Source organism: Candoia aspera, chromosome 1, assembly GCF_035149785.1.
Source record: "Candoia aspera isolate rCanAsp1 chromosome 1, rCanAsp1.hap2, whole genome shotgun sequence".
NCBI lineage: Eukaryota > Metazoa > Chordata > Lepidosauria > Squamata > Boidae > Candoia > Candoia aspera.
In genome coordinates this window covers 83,496,514-83,518,985 of record NC_086153.1, presented here as the reverse complement: position 1 = coordinate 83,518,985, position 22,472 = coordinate 83,496,514, and the positions used below count along the sequence as shown (strand labels likewise).

Sequence of the window (22,472 nt, the reverse complement as noted above, 5' to 3'; positions counted from 1 at the left end):
AAGCACCGTTTAGGATATTTTAGTACAAAAGGCTTTTTTTCCCTATACATACATCTTTTCAGTAAGATTCCCCAGTATATCCACAACAAAGAAGCAGAGTTATCTTTGATTAAGCTCAAAAAAAGGGTAGGACCCCGTCCACTTCCACGCTTTTCTACCAGGAGGACCGATTTTGCCCGCCTCGGGGCCAGAGAAGAGAAGAGAGGATTCGCAGGCGACGACCCCCGGCTGCTGCCACCCCTCACCCGGCTGCAGAACCGCCCCTCCTCCTGCGAGAGGAGATCGTTCTCTCGCGGAACCCTCTCCAGGGTACCGGGAGAAACCCTAAATGACACTCTGCCCGCTCCCCTCGCTGGTGGCCGCCGCGCCACTCCACGGCTCGCGCTCGCCCGCTAGGAGCCGCTCTGGCCGGCGTCTCGGCTGCTCTCCGAGGGAACTACGCCGCTACGAGCGAAGAGCCCTCCCGCCCGCCATATTGGTGCCCGCGCCGCAGCTATTGCGTGTTTGTCCCTGCAGCGCCAGCGGAGCCTGCCCCGGGGCGGCCCAGCGGAGTAGGGAGGAGCCCCCTTCCCTGACCCGTCCGCCCCCTGCCCCTCCGCCACCCCGTCATGGCGACGAGGCCCGGTGGCCCGTGAAGGAAGCCGACCGCCGTCACCCCAGCGGAGAACAACCCCCTTTCAGCGCGGCTCTAGCCTTTCCCTCCGCCACAACATGGAGGCCGTGAAAGCTTTTAACAGCGAGGTCTGTCTTGGGACTCTGAGGAGGGGGTGCGGGAAGAGGCTCCTGTCGTCTGATAGCAGGGAGGGGTCCCGCGGCTGCTTCCATTCTTCTGCAATACTATGGTGGAGGAGAGGCCTAGATGCCGTTGAGGAAGCCGGGCTAATGGAGGGAGGAGGAGTGGGGATGGAGGCTCTTCCTACTTCCACTGGGAGAGTCACAAATCTGATGATGGTGTAACAAGAAGGAAAGACAGGGCCGGAATTAAGAAGTGAAAACAAACCAGCAAGCTTGCTGGTTTGTTTTTCTGGCCCTTTACCAGTCGCTTGGGTAGCTTCCTCTTCCCCTCATTTCCTCTCAACCACATTTTCTGCCCCTTTTAAATACCTCCCCTGTCAGGGGCGCTTTCTCCAACCCCCTCCCCCAATACAGTTGTGTTAGCTTACGTTGTAGAGCCCATGAACACCGCAGATGAAGATTTGGGTCAGCTACACCCACCCTTAAAATCCAGTGTATCAGTCTTTGCTTACTAGGTTGTGTTTGGGATACGGAGACAGCAACACTCCGGATGATGGAAGAGGCCTTATAAAGTCTGCACCTCCGTTAGCCTCTGAAAGCAGCACATGCACAACTCAGGAAAGGGTATCATAGGAGTTCTGCTATATATGCAGAATATTCTGCCAAATGGGGGAGTGACTTAATTTCAGCCAATCAAAACTGCTGAATTGATAACAACAGAGGCTATTACATTTTTGGGGGGTTAATTTGAAAAAATGATATGGGAAGATAGGAAACACAGGTTGCTGAGAAGGATAGTCTATTTCCTGAACATAAGTATTGTTTATTTTGCTTCTATTGTGCAAATACTATACAACTCTGTTTAGCAAACTGATTTGATACTGTGAAAAATTAACTTTGGGGTGAGTTGTAAAAGGAGAAAATAACACATTTGTTTTATCAATAAGGAACTCAATTGGAGATAATTAAGACTTTTATATCAGTAGTGCTAACACTGTTAAGATCAGTTTGCATGAACTATTTCTGCAATCATGAACTTATATGACATGCAGACTATTTGGATAATACATGGAATCACAAACTAACCAACTCTGTTCGCTTAGTGTGTTTCATGAACCCAGCTTCTGTGATTAGCTCATGGTTCAGTTTGTCTTGTGAATTCAGAAAATTGAATTAAGTAAACTATAGTTCACTTAACTATGGGTGTGTCATACAAATACAGACATAATATTGAATGACCCTGGTTATGTTTATTGAACCTGGTGGATTTACTTTTGAATAAATAATCCATAGAGGGGTAAAAGGCTGATACTTACACATACTTACTTCAGAGTAAGTCACATTGAAAACCATGGAAATTGCTTCTCAGAGAACATTAATTGGATTAGACCATGAACATAAAAAACATATAAAGTAGAAATTAAGTACTGTAAACATTTAATTTTATGTGAAGCCATTTGTTTTCAAAATAAACAGAAAAAGACTTCATAAATGTTTTAGGTGTTCTAAGAGTAATAATGATAATGTGTTAATTTATAGCACTAACTTTGTAAATTTTTTCAAGTGTACAGAGAGTTTCTATATGTATCATTTGTGGTTAATATTAATTGTCCTAAAAATAAGCTCACTGCAATATATATGCATATAGCATTGTAATGTAAAGTTGTAATATGAAAAAAATCAGTAAATTTTACTGAACGCAGTGGAGTTTACTTTTGAATAGACAGTTATAGGATTGCACTGTAAGTCTATTTGTGCCTGAATTTAGGTTACACATCTATGGAATAAGCATTATTAGATTAAATAGTGTTTACTTTTGGCTAAATGTGCCTAAAATTGCATTTAATGAGATTTAACCCATGAGATTATCCAAGTGTACATTTTTAGGATTGAATAATAACTCAGCTACAGATTATTGGTATCTGGCTTGACACTAGATTCACATAATACACTATAATTTCCAAATTGTAATGGTTGGGTTGATACAATATGCTATGTAAAACCAATGAAATCATAAAACTGCTTAATGTGAACCCTTTACCTTAAGCTGTTCAAAACGTCTCAGTGCCGACCTCCAAATGATACTATAGGAGTGATAATAACTAATCAGTTTGCAGGATTGTTTTAAGAATTATAATCTGATGTATGTGAATCACTTTGAATGTTTTAATGACATATAATGTGGTTAAATATAGTAGAAAAGTGTATACAGACTTTTATTTTTGAAAAATTCAATTTTTTTAATATAGATGGTTTAATTCAATTAGTTTTTAAGTTTGACAAAAATAGGACAGCAGGAAGTAAATAAAACTAAAAATTTGTAGTATATAAAATAAATATTGTAGACAGTAACCATTTTATAGGATGTCAGTATTAAAAAAAATTCCAAATGTGCATCAAATTAAGCTTTATATACCATGGAAAACATTGATGTCTGCAATTTAGGTGGAATTATTCTCTAATGCTGCAGATTGCTTTTTATATACAAATCATCCTGTGCATTTTGAGCATTTTTTTAAAGCATTCAATAGTTCTAAAACAGAAAATATTGAATAGGAAGATTTTTTCCCACTTTTCCTCAAAATTTCCGTTTCAGATTTTCATCTTTTTTTGCTGTATTTTTTCTTTTACAGGTCTTCATGTCTCTAGCTGCCATAATTTATACTTGTACGATATAGCCATCTTCTAATAAGTATTCTTATTACCTTGAAACAAGTATTCTTTATTTTTTCCCGTGTTACTTCCCTTTGCTAATTTATAAGATACTTATTTCATTTATATCTTGTTTTCTTTGAGTTTAAGGCAGCTTAACTGAGATTTCTAGGTGTTCTTCCATCAAGGTGTTTCCTAGACATGTTTAGCTTCAACAATATTGTAGAATCATAAGCTTCTGCTTTCGCTTAGACTAATTAATTCTGTACCCAGAATATTGAGAGGGAAAAATTAATGCTGTTTAAATAAAAAGGTTGCTTACAAAAGAAACATAACCCACATCATGTGGGGAATAGTGGACTGGAATATGCAGCCATATCCTATCTGTAATAACTTGGAGGTAAACCCTTTTCTTCTATAGCAGAATATTCTCAAAATGCTAGCAAGGCTTTGTGTGGACATTAGTGGCCTCTAAGTTTTATTTGAATCAGAAGTAGTCAATCTGGTGTCAAGAGTTTTTTAATACCACCTTCCAAATAGCTGCCTACAGACAGTGCTAACCAAGTCTTGTCAGACTTACAGGTCAAAACCTATGGAAGGGCATTATATTGCCTTCTAGGACTGATCATGATTTGAAAATGATTTGGAAAAATTGCTTTGGAAGGTACAGAAATACAAGTACAGTATCTCTTTAAAGGAGGTGAATTTTTCATACAACTTTAACTGCTCATCAAAGCAGCCATGTCTTTCTCAGGCTCGCAGGGAAGATACATCTCCTTTAAAGAGATCCTGTGCTTGGGCTCCCACACATTCCAAAGCACATCTTCCTAATAATTTTCAAAAGTGCAGCCTGTTTGTTGTTTATTTAGAAAATACATTGCCCTTTCTTTTACTAGAGCTTGAGACCAATAATTCAATATTGCAATTTTTGTTTACTGTTGTTAACTATATAATTGTTTATTCTATATGTTGAATTAATTTCAGATCACTGAAGGAGATCTAGGAACAAATATCAGGCTACTTATAAACTTAAAATGCAATGTTATCTGTAAGTAAGATGGCATACATTAAGGTTGGCATTCATTAGCAATTTTAGGCTAGGGGAAGCCCAATAAGATTTATAAAGAGAATTTGGACTGCTTTTCTCTGTTAATATTCCTTGACTCACAATCAATTCTATTCACTCTATTTCAGCACCATGCTCAGCAGCATCAATGGCTGTTCTCTGTTCCTCCCTGTTCATTTTACATGCTCATTTACAAAGTGAACCAAAAGAGATGGGCAGAAGTCAATTAGATGCAAACAACCTTGAAAAACAGCTACTTTCTTACTATGTGTAAGCCACAACAGTAGCCGTCCTTAAGGTTTAAGTAAAGTGTAGAAAGCATCTCTACTGTTTTACCTTCTGCTAAAGTACCTTAAAGATCTACCCATTGCCCAGAGACAGTATATTATTACTGCTGAATAATATGTAATGTGAGCTTTCAATATCCAATGAAGTTATTTTTATTTATTATAATTTATAGTTTATAATATTTAATATTTATAATACTTAATATTAAATCTCTATTTTCTCAAATGCAAGGAAACAGTAATAATAATGTTTTTTTTTATTTTTAGGTAAACAGTTTTTGTCTGAAATTTCAAACTTATTCTAAAACATTAATTCACAAAGATTCCATTATGCAATATGTAAGCTTGCTTCCCATACTGTATTTCTGTAAAATAATTGAGGAATAACTAAGCAATTTTTTTAAAATAAACTTTATATTCACTGTTCTTTCATTTACAGGGCATACAGACACAAAGTACTATGTATAAACTATCTGAAAAAAAGGCATATTTTTGATTATCCACCAGACTGTAGTTTCTCTAACTGAGACATTAATAGATGTTAATGCTTATATACTGTAAGCCCAAGTAACTGGTTATTAGGGATGTGTGGTTGTTTCAAGCTTGTAATGGGTTGTTCTTTCAGAAATGTTCTAATCTTGAAGAAGATGTGTTTTGAGCTCAAAGTGGGGGTGTTTCAGTATGAGAACACTTCCAGAATTGTAAGAATATCCAGTTTTGCTGGAAACAGCTGTTTTGAGTTCAAATAGTCTTTAGAATTTTACAAACATTTAGAATTTGCAATGTTTTGCAAACCCCTACAGATAATTCATTCTGCTGTTTTTGCTCTATTTTGTACTTAACCGATGTTAAAGATTGCTTGGTGAGAAATCATACAATAAAAAAATTAGATGGAGCATATAGCAGCAACTGAATTACTATCTCCATCAATTATATTCATTTTTCTCATTTTATGAATAGTAAAAAAAAGTTAAAAGGTAGTTTGAAGCTAAGTTAATTGATGGAGATGCATTGGTTACTTGACTTCTTAGTATATCAGAATTTTGACAGGTGGAATTAAATTTCCAATTGTTCATCTTAAACTCACTGCAGTAATAGTAAGAATAGTCAGAATATTTCTGCCTTTTTGAACCTCAGTAACATATTGGTAGGGTTTTTGTTTTTTTGTTCTCTAATAATAATTTAATTGTGGAAAAATGTCATTGTCTCAGATCATTGTGTTTTGAACATTCATAGTCATGTTTATTTTTCCACACTTTTATTTACTAGTTTACCTACTTTAGAAGCTGTTGCTATCTATTTTGTTGTAAATTTCTTAAACATGTAATTTTTTTTCAGTTCTGCAAAAATTACATATCTTTGAATAAGTTCCTTGTAGTGCATACTAATTTGATTGCATCTGAATCTTCAATTCTTGCTATCTTTTTGATCCTGTTCATTCACAACAATAAGTCAGGAGTCCTGACTTCTTTCATTGCAGTGTGAACAAACAGTGTGCTGATGCACACAGATTGTTTGTTATACCTGTGTACATAAAGAGCATAGTGTGAAATCTAATCCCAGAATTATGCTTTATTATGTCCAAGCAAGCTAAGGTGTATAAACCAGCTTTAAACCAGAGTTTCTGGTTGGTGTATAAATCCTGGCCTGTTTGGGTACATAAAACATAATCCCAAATTATTATGTTAAATCTTCTTTGCTTAGTTGCTTATCTGCTTGTATGTGTGGGAGCAATAAATCTGTAATACAGGTTGCATGTGCAAACACACAGCTTGTTCACATTGTGAGGGTAAAGGTAAAGGTTTCCCTTGACGTAAAGTCCAGTTGTGTCCGACTCTAGGGGGCGGTGCTCATCTCCGTTTCTAAGCCTTAGAGCCGACGTTGTCCGTAGACACTTCTGGGTCATGTGGCCAGCATGGCGACACGGAACGCCGTTACCTTCCCCCCGAAGCGGTACCTATTGATCTACTCACATTTGCATGTTTTCGAACTGCTAGGTGAGCAGGAGCTGGGACTAGCAACGGGAGCTCACCCCGCCGCGCGGTTTCGAACCGCCGACCTTCCGATCGGCAGCTCAGCGGTTTAACCCGCAGCGCCACCGCGTCCCTTGTGAACATTGTGAACCAGTAAATAAAAAACTGAGTTTATTTCTATATACAAATGTAGCCTTTATTTCTTATTAGTTGCTGTTTTAAGTATTCTGTAAATTTTTTGTGTACTGTTGTGACAAAATCTGTGTACCAGTCTGTTGGAAGTCTGCTACTTGTTCAGTATTTAGAAGAGGGAGAGAACATGCAAAGAATATCAGATAGCACATTGTGATTTGATGATATATTTTCAGGTGTTCATTGCTACTAAATGGAAATTTACATAGTTATGTAAATTTGTAGATCAAGGCTATATAAATATCTGTACAGGAACCAAGTAACTTGCCTTCCCCACCACATTAGATATATTTAGATATTTACAAAATAATGTATTTCTGTAATCAAGAACCATAGACCTGTACCAGATGAACTACAATAATGCAAAAAGAACAGTAAAGTGAACTATTAATGTGGTCACTTTTGGAACAGAATATTAGATTAAATGGATGTATAATCTAATTGAAAATAATTTCTTTTAGATGTTTAATCTGTAGCTTAATATCTCTGCCTGTATTTTATCTAATCTAATCTAATCTATCCTTTTTTCTTTTCTTTTCTCTTGATACAAACATATTTGTAACATTAAATCAGCCTTCATAATTAAGTTTACAGAATAATTCCTTCTTGGAATCTATAACTTCGCATTTATATATTTTGTTTAGGGGAATTGCTTTTGCAACTTGATTTATTTGACATATTTTAATATTCTTTTATGAATATTAACAAGATCAGAATATTTTTCATCTATCAGTACATTGACAGGGAAACCATGACTCATATATTTTTCAGTTTGAAAGGAGGCTGAGATATTGTGTAATAATTGAGCTAAATCTACAAACCAGAACTTTAAAAATTGGATTGGACAAATCTCTGCAGTGTAAAGAATCAGGCTTTGTGAAAAGCATCATCATTGATTTGAATATTTTGCTGCTGCTTCTGTAGATTGCAATCTTAATGGTGGTGGGTTTGTTTTTTTTAATGAATTGTTGTCTTCTGATTCTTCATTGTAAATTTGGAATTGGGAAGATTAGCTATAGAGGTAAAGGAAGAGAATCTTTTTATATTTGAGTTTTCTATCAAAAATTAGTTCTGAAGCAAATACTGCAAATTTTGCTAGAAAAGTAAAAAATGATGAGCACCTTCATCCCCTGCAGTCATGCTGGTTTCGAACTATACTGAGGTGAAAATGATAAACCAAGACAATTTCATTGTTTAGCCACTCATTTTAGAACAGAAATGAAGGTAGAACACCTAGGGAATTAAAAAAAAGAGTGAGTATACAGCACGTAGATTAATGTTATTGAAGCAAAATTAAAAGTAAATGACCACTAGAGATAATGTACATGCTTCTTTTCCTGTATTGCAAAAGCCTTTTAACTCAAGATGCAATGGTGGTTGTTACCCTGAATCTTTATAAACCAAAGGCAACAGCCATCTGAAACTAAAGCTGAACTTGCAGTCAAAACCACTAGATTGAGAGGTCTAACTTTTGTTTTATGGCCAAATAGCAGAACACCATGAAAGTACAAGTGTCTGAAAATTTGCTCTTTGATGTTATGATCTTACTGCCCCTCTATTAAATAATTTTTGACTAAGCAGAGTTTTGGAATAGATTTTCTTGTCTCCAGGCCAGTACTTTCCTACTTTTCCATACTGAGTTTGTCCTTGGCTTGGCCTTGGTTCCCAGTTTACCTGAGAAAACCATCTGCCGTTGTTTTTTAAAGGTAAATTTGCTGCAAATTTGCTTTTCTGATTTGTGGAAACCTTAAAAGAACCTTTTGCTGATCCTTCTAAATGCTTTAAACTGTAGGCATATTTGATAGATGTGTAGTGCAGTTTGCAGTACTAAAAATGTTATTAACATTGCAAAGCTTATCTTCACTAAGGAAGGGGGGGCTTCGTTGTGAAGACACTGTATTATGGGTAAACGAGAATCAGCGCTGGCTTGCCTAGTTAACTTTCTTTGGACCTTTGAGGGGTAAGGGCAACACCTAGCAGGATCAGTTTGCTTTGGTGCTCACTCCTATTTCAGAGTGGGAGGATGAGAGTGGATGAAGTTTGTGAGATCATTGTAAATTTCCCAAAATGTTCAATAACAGAAGCTGCGTGGAGCTTTGATTCTAGCCTTGTGTTTCTCTTCTTGTTAGAATTAGTTGTGTGCCATGCATTGACAATGGTTCCCTGTGCTGTGTTTTATGGGAAAAAATGGATGATATTGAAGGTGGAGTTTAACTGACATAGAGTTAAACTGTTAAACTTCAAAACATCCCTGTATCATGTGGCAGAGTCAGGTAGGAATCTGGCTCCATCCACAAATTCAGTTCTCAGGAAAGTTTATCTGGGTTTAGGGTAGTTTGTGGTAACCTCATTGTCAAGGTACTTAGTTCCTCTGCAGAGAAAAATCAAGCACACAGCAAGAGTTCACAGTCAGGCCCTCCCTATAGTGGTGAGTGTAGGCAAATAATTTTTATTTTGCTGCCTCCAGTGCATCTTCAGGTATTTGTCCAGCACAGCTTTTCTTGTCATATACTCTGGAAAACATCTTGCAACTCTCAAGTGCTTTCTGTAACAAATGTACACAACATTTTGAAGCTTGTTGTTCTACATAATGTTTCAGATTTAATTAAAATATCCAATATATCATCTAGCAGAGTTGTATGGAATCTGTTTCATCTTTTGCAACCTGAGGATATGGTTGTGATGCTTGTAGAAGTCCACTTCACCATTTGCCTTCCTGACCTTTGCCATTACACTTCATTTGAAGCCATTTGGCAGGAATGAGGGGGGTGACTTTTATATGGAAGGAAAAACCTCCCCAGATCCAAAAGTTTATAGCTATCATTAATTATTAATATTCCTCTTTTGGGCAAGGTGATTGACCTTGTGGCTGTGATCCAACTATAAGCATTTTTTGAGATTAATATTTTTATGTTGGTATTTCCAGTCACTGACTGCTTTATTATTTTATAAAGTTATATTGTTGTAATTTGCTTGGGGATTTGCATAAATAAGTGGTTTTTCAAAATTTTTAATAAATGAAAAGTATTGGGCAGAAAGCGGGGAATAATACCTAGACCTGAATCTGTCTAGGTTAACTCCATGCACCTTAGGACTATTGCATTTAAGTTGGAACAGGACTACAGGAGAGTAGGATAAGTGTTGGCAATCATTTCAGTTAGCAGATCTGCTTGAGGCTTGTAAATGGCTGAGATTTTCCTTTCCATGTTTATGTAGGATCTCATGCAAAAGCACTGAAATCTTGTGCAATTTGCCCTAATCACTGTTCTATTGGTGGTATTTAGAGATGCTGGGTGCAGTGGCGCCAGAGGTGTTACGTTGCTCATCTCTGGACTAGGGAATGTGGGTAACATTGAACAGTGTAAGAATTTTTGGTATATGGACCTATGTTGGTGTGCTCTGGATTTGTTTCTAGATTATTTCCTATTTTTAAGAATAGTATATACGGTCTTCCTTTATTTAAACTTCATTAAAAAGGGGAAAACTTGGTCCAGCTATTTAACAGCTTATTCCTGGTAGAAGAGGATTTCCTGACTATGCCCTGGATTTTTCCTATTATACCCCCAGGTGAGGTGGCATCTCTCCATTCAAGAATACATGGTGGCAATTAAACTACTTGACCAGGTAGAAGTCTTTGATAGGCGAATACCACACCCAGGTACTACGGAACTCAGGTAGAGAGGACATAAGGGTAGAGATCTCAGGGAGCGATCTGGCAGGCAGGTATTGGTTATAGTGAAAGAGTGAGATAGTACTCTCACTGTCTCCCTGCTACACATGAGTAAATCTTCATCTTTTAAGCTCCAGATAGCACATCCAATTATGATAAGCTGCTGGTCATGATAATAATTGATTACTCTCCAGTTTGGTCAGTATTGTAATCACCTTTATGGTTTCTGGCCATCCAGCACTACTGATTTTTCTTTTCTTTATAATTCAGTAAAAGGAAAAAAAACAACCTCTGGTGATCCAAATGAGATCAGAGCCACTATGAGAAGGGTGGGAGAAACCTGAGCCTTTCCTTGCTTCCTTTGTATCCCCATTTTGGCTCTCCTTCCAGGTAAGGGGGGCAGCAGTAGAAGGTTGAGGTCAGACTAGCAGCCCATTTTGCAGTCCTCCATTCTGCGCCTATGTCCAGTGCTGGAAGGAGTTAAATATGGATTAATCTCTTCCTGCTGTATGGGTGTCATGCGAGGTTGTGCTGTAAGGAAATCAGTGATGAATTGTAGTTTCAGATTATGGTTATAATACTTCATCTGAGTTTATCCCATGCTCACACCAAGCCTTACCACAACACTGTTAGCAGTTTTATGCAAATATATTCAATATTTATTTATTTTTTAAATTTATGTACTGCCCAACTTCCAGCAATGCTGGGCAGTTTACAGTATGTTAAAAAAATATTTAAAACAGAAAAACAACATAAAACAAAAGCAAAAATGGCAGAGATGGGAACAAAGAAATAATTGTTTCTTAGTAGCTTGTAATACTTCTAGATGAACAGTGATTTCAGGTTTTATTGCAATCTGGCCCCTGACATGGTAAAAATGAAGAGGATTCCTTGATTCACTGTGACACATTTGAGTAATTTGAGTTTGGGTTTGGGTTCAACAAAAAATTTGCTAGCCTTGCTCCAAAACCAATATCTTATAAGGAACAGGGTTAAGGTAAGGGGAAAGCTCCTACTCCTTTCTTCAGTTCTAGACTTTGAACTACCAGGTTCTACAGGGAATGAAGCTGGAGAATGCTACTACTATTTTTGTATTGGGGATCCATATTATTCCCTCGGTCAATGCCAATTTGCCATGACAAATCATCCAGGGTTTTGTGAAAGTGCCAAATCACACCTGGAATCAATAACGGACATGATTAATTGCAATAAATTAAAGCTCAGTTTTGATCTGATGAAAATATTACTAGTGGATCTAAACTTCTTACAGACAGTTTGTTTTTCCCATTTGTATTCACAGTCAATCTTTTTTCCTTTCAGCTTTACTCACTGAATGATTACAAACCTCCTATTTCAAAGGCTAAAATGACACAGATTACCAAGGCAGCAATCAAGGCCATAAAGGTAGGAAGATCATTATATGGCTTACAAATATCTCTTAGCTTTGAGTGGTCCAGGTAGATAGTACAGCACAATGCCCAGGTGTCCTGATCATTATCTCAATTTCACTTTTAAAAAACCTCAATGTCAATATTTAATATGTGGCACATGCTGGACATTTATACATTTTGATATTGATTGTGATATTTTCTTAAATCTGAACAAAAGAAATTTGTCTGGAAACATGTTAAATATTAAAAATCACATGTATCCCTGTAGCTCTAATTCTTTGGGGCTTTTAATTCATAGCACACGTACTTGCACACACATGCATAAATTCACATATACATAAACACACACACTCTCCCCAAATGGAACTTTTTTCCCCACATCAGACAAATAAACAAGCAAATAATAAGTCAATAGGTTAAAAAAGTTAAATTTGATATTTGAGATAAAAAGAGCATTAAATATTGTAAACTAGAATAGGTGGTGTTTGATTTACAGATTATGAGGAATGGTAACTAATTATGTGGCTATGCTTGCAGCCATTAAAATATCTCATGATTTTATAATCTGTTCTTTAATAATAAATATTCCAAGATATATTTATTTCATTGCTTTCTTCAAGCCAGTTTAATCTGCTGAGTAGGTCACCATCTTAGGATTTTATATTTATTTATTATATAGTCTTTCTATCATTAATAGGAACAAAAGCCAAAAATAATAGATCCTAAACATCCCATCCAATTGAAGGTTTCCAAGAAGATACTGTATAATGTTTTTCCTTCTTGCTAGGTCCCCCTTTCCCTTTATTAATAAAGTCAGTATGTGGTCATGCATTTAGTCAGCAAGAACAGGCCATTCCTTCCTTATAGTGTTCTTAAACTCTGTTTTCTATTAAAGGGGATATTTTAAAAAAGAACAAGGAAATAGAGTGTAGAAAATCCTCCATATGTGGGTCTTGAGTGTATCCTTCACTGGATTAAGTAAAGTACATTAATAGGAAAATTGCTTAAACAAGAAAGAAGATGATTTATTTTTATATAGAGGAACCTATTGAATAAATTATGTCTTTTTATTTTTAGTTCTACAAACATGTTGTACAGAGTGTTGAGAAATTCATTCAAAAGGTAAGTTGCAGAACAAAACACGAATGGCCCATTATGGTTTCAGTAATTTAAATACTTACGAATCTAGATGTTTAAATATAGATAAATGTATTAAAGATATTGATGTTACTGGATATATTGTCACAACTTACAGTCTGATATGGGTGCAGTAAGTTTTTTTCCCTCTGTAGTGCAGTAGAAGGGGCAAGCATGAAATGAGAGATGTTTCTTGTTTTGACGTCAGAACAGCCTGTTGGAATATGAAATGGACTGTGTGATTCAGTCCACTTACTGTTTCCTTCAAATGGATCACTTTGCAACCAGCAACTCCCTTGGGTCACAAAAAGTAGCATGCATGACTGTTTGCTTTTCATCTAAGGGTTTCAACTAGTATATGCATATGATTTGAGTTCAGGCAAGTAAGAACTCAACTTCCTCTGGAGTTCACCCACACATTTTCAGAGTAACAAAAGAAGGGCACAGATTGCCTCTGATGGCTGTCTCTGCATTAAATAACATCTCTACCAGAGGTTGAGAACACATATATTTGAAAATGACTTGCCATGTCAGTATGGCCATTTGCCACCCAACTACCTACTTGAACAGTACATAGATGATGTTCCATAGGGTGGGAACGTCCTGAGGAATCAGGTGTTAGAATAGGATAACCTCAGCCTGGCATTGGTTTAACATTTGCTGTCATATCAGACTCAGTTGCCTAGCAGTCTTACTGCATTTGTCTGTAAAATCGCTGGTGGCAACCTCAGTGTGTGAAGGGAATAGTCTTATTGCTTCTCATATCCAACTCAAAGTCATCCTATGTGATCAGGTGCAAATTGTGAGCAACACAGATGATACTAACAAACTACACATGATGGGCTGACTTTTTTATATTGGCTCCACTCATCAGTACATGTTCTACAGTTTCAATTACCCCCATCTTACAAGGGTATAATCTCAGTTCTAGAAGGACTTTCCTGAATTGATCTTATATAACTGCTATGGGAAGGCAATTAAATCAAGTAGGAGAAACTATATTTAGATATGGTTAGCATATAAAGGTAATCTTCAGGCAGACCAACATTCTTCCCTTTGCCTTTTAAATGGGGAGCAACCATTTTTTTCTCTGTCAGTATTACCTGAAAATCAGTTCCAACAATCAGTAATTTCTGTTTTTGCTTCCATACAGTCATAATTTCATAGATGAAATAGAGACTGATTGAATTACTTTTGGAGTTAAGTCACTTCTGCTAATTATTGACATAGGTATTCTTTAACAGCAAAGCTAAGTAATTTTCTGAGGGTAAATTTTGGTGTGCATTGATCCAAACGTTCAGAGTGTCCAAGCTAAAGTATCAGTTGCAGGGTGACTTACTTCCAGTATCTGTCCAGCATTCTTAGCACATCAGGGTAAACTCAAAATAATCCTCAGAAACTGACTTTTTCCATACTTTTGTTAAATTCTGAATACCAAAGTTGAATGTCATATAGTAATTTAGTAATTATCGTAGCTTTATACACTGTCAGAGCTGAGAGGACATGTCACAGTCACATTATCTATTTTGTGAGCCAGGTTCTGTATCTCAATGTGAAGCTGTATCCATCTGGGTTATGTGCTATAGCGGGTGATAGAGGCTACAGTGATAGGTGTTCCCTGACTCTCATGTGCCACCACCAGTTTATGGTGAGGGAGCTAAGGCACAGGCACTCCACAAGTGTAGTTGTGAAGTACAAAACTGTAGCACCAGTACCAACGTTTGTTTTTTGCATCAGTGGTACCATGAGATCACCACTTGCCATGTAAAAATGTACACAAGGGAAGAAGCAACTGATAGTGTTACTAGTAGCCAGCATCTCCACCATTCTAAAGAGCTGATAATCAGAAGCCATCATTTGAGTGATAGGTTATATCATTTTTGAGACTTTTGGAGTACCTTCCTATAGGCCCACTGATACCTGCTTTACCCACTTTATAGCTTCCAGGCTTTGCTTGACAGCTGGTGCCTTGCTGCTCGTCATTAGCACATATTTCTTACTGCAGTGGTAAGGATATTTAGATGATGCCTTAGCAGATACTTAAGCTCGCATATTGAAAAATCCTTAGTGACCTTGCATCTGCTGATCCATGCTTTGTAGAGGTACAGGTAGCATAGCATGGGTCTTGTGCAAGTTTGAAACGCTCCCATGTTGTTGTTTATTCGTTTAGTCGCTTCCGACTCTTCGTGACTTCAAGGACCAGCCCACGCCAGAGCTTCCTGTCGGTCGTCAACACCCCCAGCGCCCCCAGGGACGAGTCCGTCACCTCTAGAATATCATCCATCCACCTTGCCCTTGGTCGGCCCCTCTTCCTTTTGCCTTCCACTCTCCCTAGCATCAGCATCTTCTCCAGGGTGTCCTGTCTTCTCATTATGTGGCCAAAGTATTTCAGTTTTGCCTTTAATACCATTCCCTCAAGTGATCGGTCTGGCTTTATTTCCTGGAGGATGGACTGGTTTGATCTTCTTGCAGTCCAAGGCACTCTCAGAATTTTCCTCCAACACCACAGTTCAAAAGCATCGATCTTCCTTCTCTCAGCCTTCCTTATGGTCCAGCTCTCGCAGCCATATGTTACTACAGGGAACACCATTGCTTTAACTATGCAGGCCTTTGTTGTCAGTGTGATGTCTCTGCTCTTAACTATTTTATCGAGATTTGTCATTGCTCCCATACAATAGGTCTTTGTGGGTGTAGCTTCAGTAATAATGAACAATGCCATCTTTGATAGCCCCCATGTGTGCTGTGGACTCCTGACTTTTACTCTCAGTGCTTGGACTTTTAACCGGTAGGAGTGAGTTGACAAGGGGAGCACTTAGCACCACAATGTCTTTTGCTTTTTACAGAGGAAAAGCCTCTCTTCTGTCAGTGTCTTAATTTTAACACCACCACTCCATAATACCAGCTGGTGGCATTACTACTGAAGGAGAGCGCATCTTAATAAAGTCAAGCCTCTGGGAAGCTGTTACAGTGTTCCCCAGGACTAATTGTGTTATTATTTAAATAGTTCAAAACACTTAGAATATTACAAGTCTTAACCTAAAAAAATGAAGGTACACTCCTCTAAAATTATCTCGTTTTTATTACTTTTATATAAATGAAGCTTAAGTAATTGAAGTCTTCCAACAAGGGAATGTAGTACAAATGATTATAGCATACTGTTTGCATGACACAGTACAATATAAAACAATACTGTACTAAAAAAAAAAGCCTTCGAAGTTTTCTACAGCTTTGCTAGCTAATAAATCATATATGAAAGTTTGTAATCTTACTGTATTTCTTTCTAGTGTAAACCAGAATACAAGGTACCTGGCTTATACGTCATTGACTCTATTGTACGGCAGTCTCGGCATCAGTTTGGGCAAGAAAAGGATGTCTTTGCTCCTAGGTTTAGCAATAACATCATTAGCACTTTCCAGAATTTATATCGTTGCCCTGGGGATGATAAGGTATGGATTCTTCTATATTTCACCCTTTCCCCAATAAACCACTTAGTGCTGTGTAGTTTATGTTTTTTTTTAAAAAAATTTTTTTACAGAATTTTATGTTTTTTTTCCTTGATACTGTTCCTGGGGTAATAGATAAATACTGCTTGTAAGGATTGGGGAGAAAACACAGTGCATGCCCTCACTCTATTCCCCTTTGGGGTAAACATTGTTATTCAGAGTGCTGAAAAGGAGTAAGAAATAATAAGCCAAAGGGGAAAAAAAGGCATGAGATTGAAAAGAAAAAGAAAAGGAGATATAGCCAGAATTAGTTCACACCAAAACCATTCACTGTACTTCTCTATATCTTTCTGCCCTACTGTATTAATTTTGTAAGCTGCCCAGAGTTACTGTGTGTGAGTTGGGCAGCCATATAAATTTGTTTAATAAAATAAATTAATAAATAAATTCTGTCATGTTAATACACTGTTTCATATGTTGCCTTTCATTCTTTAAATTCCTCTCATCTCTCTCTCTCTCTCTTAGAAACACATCAACTTATTGCAATCATGACTTCTTCATCTTCCCCTTTCTTTCAATAAATAACATCTTCCATCATACATTAGTTTTGCAATTTGATCCTCATTAATTCTCTCTGTATGACCAAACCATCCCAATGTATTTTCATAATGGTCACTCCCTTTTGTATTCAGTCCATTTTAATTCAGTATCCACTGAATGGTGACCTTTCCTCTTCTTGTTATAGCACACACCCTTCTTAAGGAACTCAGTCCCACTGCATTCAGCTTTTATGTTTTTCTTGACATATCCAACTCTCAATTCCATATAACAAAGTAAGCATACACATGTTCTTAGACACAGCCATTTTTATTTCTTTCAGCAAAGAATCGTTTTTTGCAACAGTTCACATGCTACTCACTATCTTTCTACCATCATCTGCACATCTTAAAATTTCTCCATTTTCACACTTTTCAAGGTACACACACATTAGTTTGCTTGCCACAATTTTTATCATTTATTAATAACTTGCCGTGTTCCATTTCCCTTGACAAACACAACTGCCTAGCTCTTTAATACATTAATTTTCAAGTCCATACTCATACAATCAAATGTCTGTTTATTTTGGAAAAACTAACAATATAAGTTAGCATTTTCAAACAAATGCATTTATAACGTTTTCAAACAATTTTAATAAAAATTGGAAAATGTGGATTGCTTTTGATATTTGGAACAAATGAAAGGAGTTTAATTTTATTGGATAGTGAATTACATAATGAAAAGAATATAATTGTTTATTGGTACTGGATTATCATTTCAATGTATAGCATTTTTGGACCCCATAATGAGATCTCATGCAATGGCTTCCTCTCTCCAAATTAAAAGCATATATATACTCTATGGCTCTAGCAGGTGCTGTGGTGCTGACTTTGACATTCACAGTTATTATATAATAAACATTGCATAATATATTCATAGCAAGAAAAGCCAGTAATACTATTCTTATAGAATGGATATGAAATTAAATATGAGAGTGCCTTATCTCAAGTCATATGGTATGAGTGTAACTGAGCTGAGCTCTATAAAAATGAGAAAAAGAGTTTCTAAAGTTCTTTAGGATTTAAAATAACAGTTTAAGCAGAATGCTAAACCAAAGAGATTTAGATTGAGTGGAATCTAGAGTCCCATGAACTAAATTCACTCAAGCAGTAGGACTTATGTCTTCTTTTCCCTAACCCCAACTATTTTAATGGGTACACGAGCAGCTGCAGAAGAAGGGGACATCACCCTTTTGTTTTCATGGATGGAAGTCACTTCTCGTCTTGCCTTCTGAGAATTTTGTGGCCACTGCTAGAATCATTCAGAATCTGAACCACTGGATACACTAGATTCAAAATAGAGTCACTAGAATCATTCAGTGAAGTCGTAGGATTGAACCAAGAAATTCTGGTCCGAATTCAACAGTCTGTTGTATCACATAGACTGTTTTTGATTCTCTGAAACAGGAGAAGGCACCTTCTTTGCAGATAAGGGCTGGAATGTGCCATTGGCTCTTTACTCATCCACCTTCTTCCTAGTCGCCTCATTCATTTCTGTTTTGTTGTAATTATAGTTGATCATGATGTCTTGAGTATAGCCAACTGATTATGATTTATCTCCAGATCATGGTTTGGAGAGTATTTCAAATCATGGTTTAGATATTAGTAGGGCTGATTGAGATATTGGCTGATTGAGACATCACAGGAAATAGTGGTTAGTTATATCAACCTAAGAAAATAGGAAATTGATGTTCCTAAGTAGCCTAATAACTAGAGGTTTTGGATCAATCTAAGTCTGCTTACTCAATAAGAAAGGATTGTCCAAAATAATTCTGAAGTTTCAAGATTGTCAGCCCCAGCATAAGAAGTGCACTGAAATCTACAACACATTCTTGATCCTTGTAACCATGGAAAGGAGTATTGTTTAAGTTGAACTTAGCCTCAGTAGTTTTATTTTAAAAACTGTTTAATTTGGAATAGGGATTTGTATGATGTAAAGTCCAGGATTAAATGTCATCTCCTTCCTTCCTAGAGTAAAATTGTTAGAGTGCTCAATTTGTGGCAGAAGAATAATGTATTCAAAAGTGAAATTATCCAGCCTCTGTTGGACATGGCAGCAGGAATTCCTCCTCCAGTTGTGACTCCTGTTTTGCCAGGAACAACTGCTACTTTGAGTAATAATACACCAGGTAACAAGAACCTCATCATTACCCTTTTGTTTTACATTCGTGACAAATATTCATGTTTAACAACTTTTCCTCTGTTATGTCCTTAAGATTTTAATTTGGCAAAGAATAATTGACTTCTGTTGCATTATTTTATTGCAGTTCTTTCCTGATATGTATATATTCTTCCTTGTTGTGTATTCTTTCCTGATATGTATACATATACATATATTCAGATGTCTTTTTTTTATTTTGTCTGTTTGGATAGGGGCTTGCTTTATTCTGGTTTTTGATATTTTATTCCTGGTATTTTGAAATATATTATGAGTATCAGAACTGAATTATAAAAGGGAAGTGAAAAAATATTTTTTTTTCCTAAAAGGGTTTGAATCAAATTAATAATTAAATTGATTTAATATTTGCCTATAAAATTTTTGTTGATAGAAAAATAGGCTATAATTAGTTTAATATCAGAAGAGCCCAGAGTTAGGACATATGCATGTGTGTCTGATGAAGATGATTAAGCCCAACATCATTAGCAAGTTAAAAGTGCCATTATTTATTGAGAACTTTCTTTTTCCAGTAAAATAGTATATTTGCACATTAACCATTAGAGGTCAGCATATTATATAGCATGAAGTACATAAATCCAAATGACAGGCTTGTGCTTTCTGAGTAATACTTCTGTAGCCTTTTAAATATAAAAATCACATTTTATAATGGTATGATAATAGTGAGTTATAAGTTACAGCATCAAAAACACATCTTGAAACCAGAGCACATGCTATCATACAATATGTGTAGAATCACGAGATTGGAGAAGGAGTTAGCAGTGATTGGGCAGAACAGATAGACAAGCACTGTATGCTCATTTCTTCAGGATTAAGTTGAAGGCTCTGCTTTCAGATCCACCTTTTCCGTATACTGGACAACTTTGGTACTCAAAGTCTTAATGAATACCCTCCTCAAACTCATTAAACAAATTCCCACCATTTCTTATGTAGAACTCAGCCTTGGTTTGGAAAATAGAGGCTCTCAGTTAGAGGATCTATACATGTTCGATCAAAACAAGATGTTTCTGGGCCAGATATGTATTGTGAGCTCTGAGTCAGTTTCAAAATTCCAACAAGCACAAGAGATTATTCTTGCCAACTGACAGCACATGGCTCAAACAAGATATACAGAGGGCCCTGAAGATCTACCTCAAACTGAAACTGGAGGAGTAAAGGGCTGATAGTTTGTTTCCTATGAACAGGAAATCAGGGAAGATAACTTCTTGCTCCAGAATTGACAGATGACATGGAGAATGCATTGTCCTGGTGTTCACAGCGAGCACAGAAAATCATGCTCCACAACATTCTGTGTGAGGAGTGACTGTTGGCAGTCTTAGTAGGAGTACCATTAATAGATACTTGTAGGGTAAATCTGGGACAGAGCTATCTACCTTAAAAATATTTTTTAAAATAGGTAAAATTGCCTTTTTAGATGTGGGCTTTGATCCCCTTGGATCATGCAGAATGCTGACCCACCCTGGGGATACTACTGTATTATATTGCTTTTCTGTTGACTCTTATCTCCAGCAACCAAGAAGAGTAGTTGGACTTACCATGAAGTATCTTTCTGGTCACCAAAAGATAGACTTGATAAGCCTACTGTATTTAGGAAGGAAAGTAGGTTAAATGGGTATCCTAGTGACCCAAGAATTGAGATGCAAGGTACTTTACTGCACTAAATGTTAAAGGTTTTTCTGTTCCCGTGTATCTTGCTATCTAGGAGTTTGTGGTTGCAGTAGAATACATGATAAAGGATAAGTTGAATGCACTCAGATGAAGACAGATGGGGAGGGATTTATTTATTATATTTATATCTCAACTTTTATTCAAGGGCTTCAGGTGCCTACATAGCACTCTCTTGCTATTTTTCCCTACAAAAATCCTATGAAGTAGGTTGAGCTGAGAGAGAATGATCATCTGAAAGTCACCCAGTTGTTTCCTGTGGCTGAGAATGGACTGGAGCCAGGTCTCCCTGCACCTTAACTACTATACCACAGTGACTCTCCATGGTTTATGAATATCATACATGATACAGTAGTCATTCATGCTGAATTTCCAGTGGGACAGAAAGAATCCATAAGCTCTGCCTTCTAGCTAGAATAATTAGAGTTAATTTTTCCTTTCTTGTTAGGTCCATCTTCCAGCAACCAGAAAGATACTTCCCAGTATATCCAACTACTGTTTCAAATGCTTTACTGAGGAATCTCGCTAGATGAAGATACAAATGTGATTAATCTCTTGCCATTTGCTACTGCTATCTAATAGTATCCAAACATAACTGCTTTTTTTTTTTACTTTTTTCAGGAACTCCAGTGACTCCTGCTACACCAGCCAATGTGATCCAAAGTTTACCTGATCCATGGGTATCTCAGATAACTAATACAGATACTCTTGCTGCTGTAGCACAGATCCTGCAGAGTCCACAAGGACAACAGGTAAATAAGTCCATTTAGTCCACCTCCCCACCTTTTGTTGTTGTTTATTCGTTCAGTCACTTCCGACTCTTCGTGACTTCATGGACCAGCCCACGCCAGAGCTTCCTGTTGGTCATCAACACCCCCAGCTCCCCCAGGGACGAGTCCATAACCTCTAGAATATCATCTATCCATCTTGCCCTTGGTCAGCCCCTCTTCCTTTTGCCTTCCACTTTCCCTAGCATCAGCATCTTCTCCAAGGTGTCCTGTCTTCTCATTATGTGGCCAAAGTATTTCAGTTTTGCCTTGAATATCATTCCCTCAAGTGAGCAGTCTGCCTTTATTTCCTGGAGTATGGACTGGTTTGATCTTCTTGCAGTCCAAGGCACTCTCAGAATTTTCCTCCAACACCACAGTTCCAAAGCATCGATCTTCCTTCTCTCAGCCTTCCTTATGGTCCAGCTCTTGCAGCCATGTGTTACTGCAGGGAATACCATTGCTTTAACTATGCGGACCTTTGTTGTCAGCGTGATGTCTCTGCTCTTAACTATTTCATTGAGATTTGTCATTGCTCTTCTCCCAAGGATTAAGCGTCTTCTGATTTCCTGACTGCAGTCAGCATCTGCAGTCATCTTCGCACCTAGAAATACAAAGTCTTTCACTGCCTCTACGTTTTCTCCCTCTATTTGCCAGTTATCAATCAAGCTGGTTGCCATAATCTTGGTTTTCTTCAGGTTTAGCTGCAAGCCAGCTTTTGC

At 37.1% G+C, this 22,472-nt stretch overlaps 1 protein-coding gene across 4 annotated transcripts in view; it reads left to right on the top strand.

The window, feature by feature from the left end:
• Positions 1-452: 452 nt before the first annotated feature.
• Positions 453-22,472, top strand: part of SCAF8 (SR-related CTD associated factor 8) — an 85,276-nt gene continuing 63,256 nt past the window's right edge. For all 4 annotated transcript variants that reach the window (XM_063308291.1, XM_063308299.1, XM_063308308.1 and 1 more), the window contains exons 1-6: positions 453-741; positions 11,896-11,979; positions 13,044-13,088; positions 16,388-16,549; positions 19,115-19,271; positions 21,605-21,735. In XM_063308291.1, the coding sequence (XP_063164361.1) occupies positions 712-741; positions 11,896-11,979; positions 13,044-13,088; positions 16,388-16,549; positions 19,115-19,271; positions 21,605-21,735 (609 nt within the window). In that variant the 5' untranslated portion in view covers positions 453-711. The remainder of the gene's footprint in view (positions 742-11,895; positions 11,980-13,043; positions 13,089-16,387; positions 16,550-19,114; positions 19,272-21,604; positions 21,736-22,472) is intronic.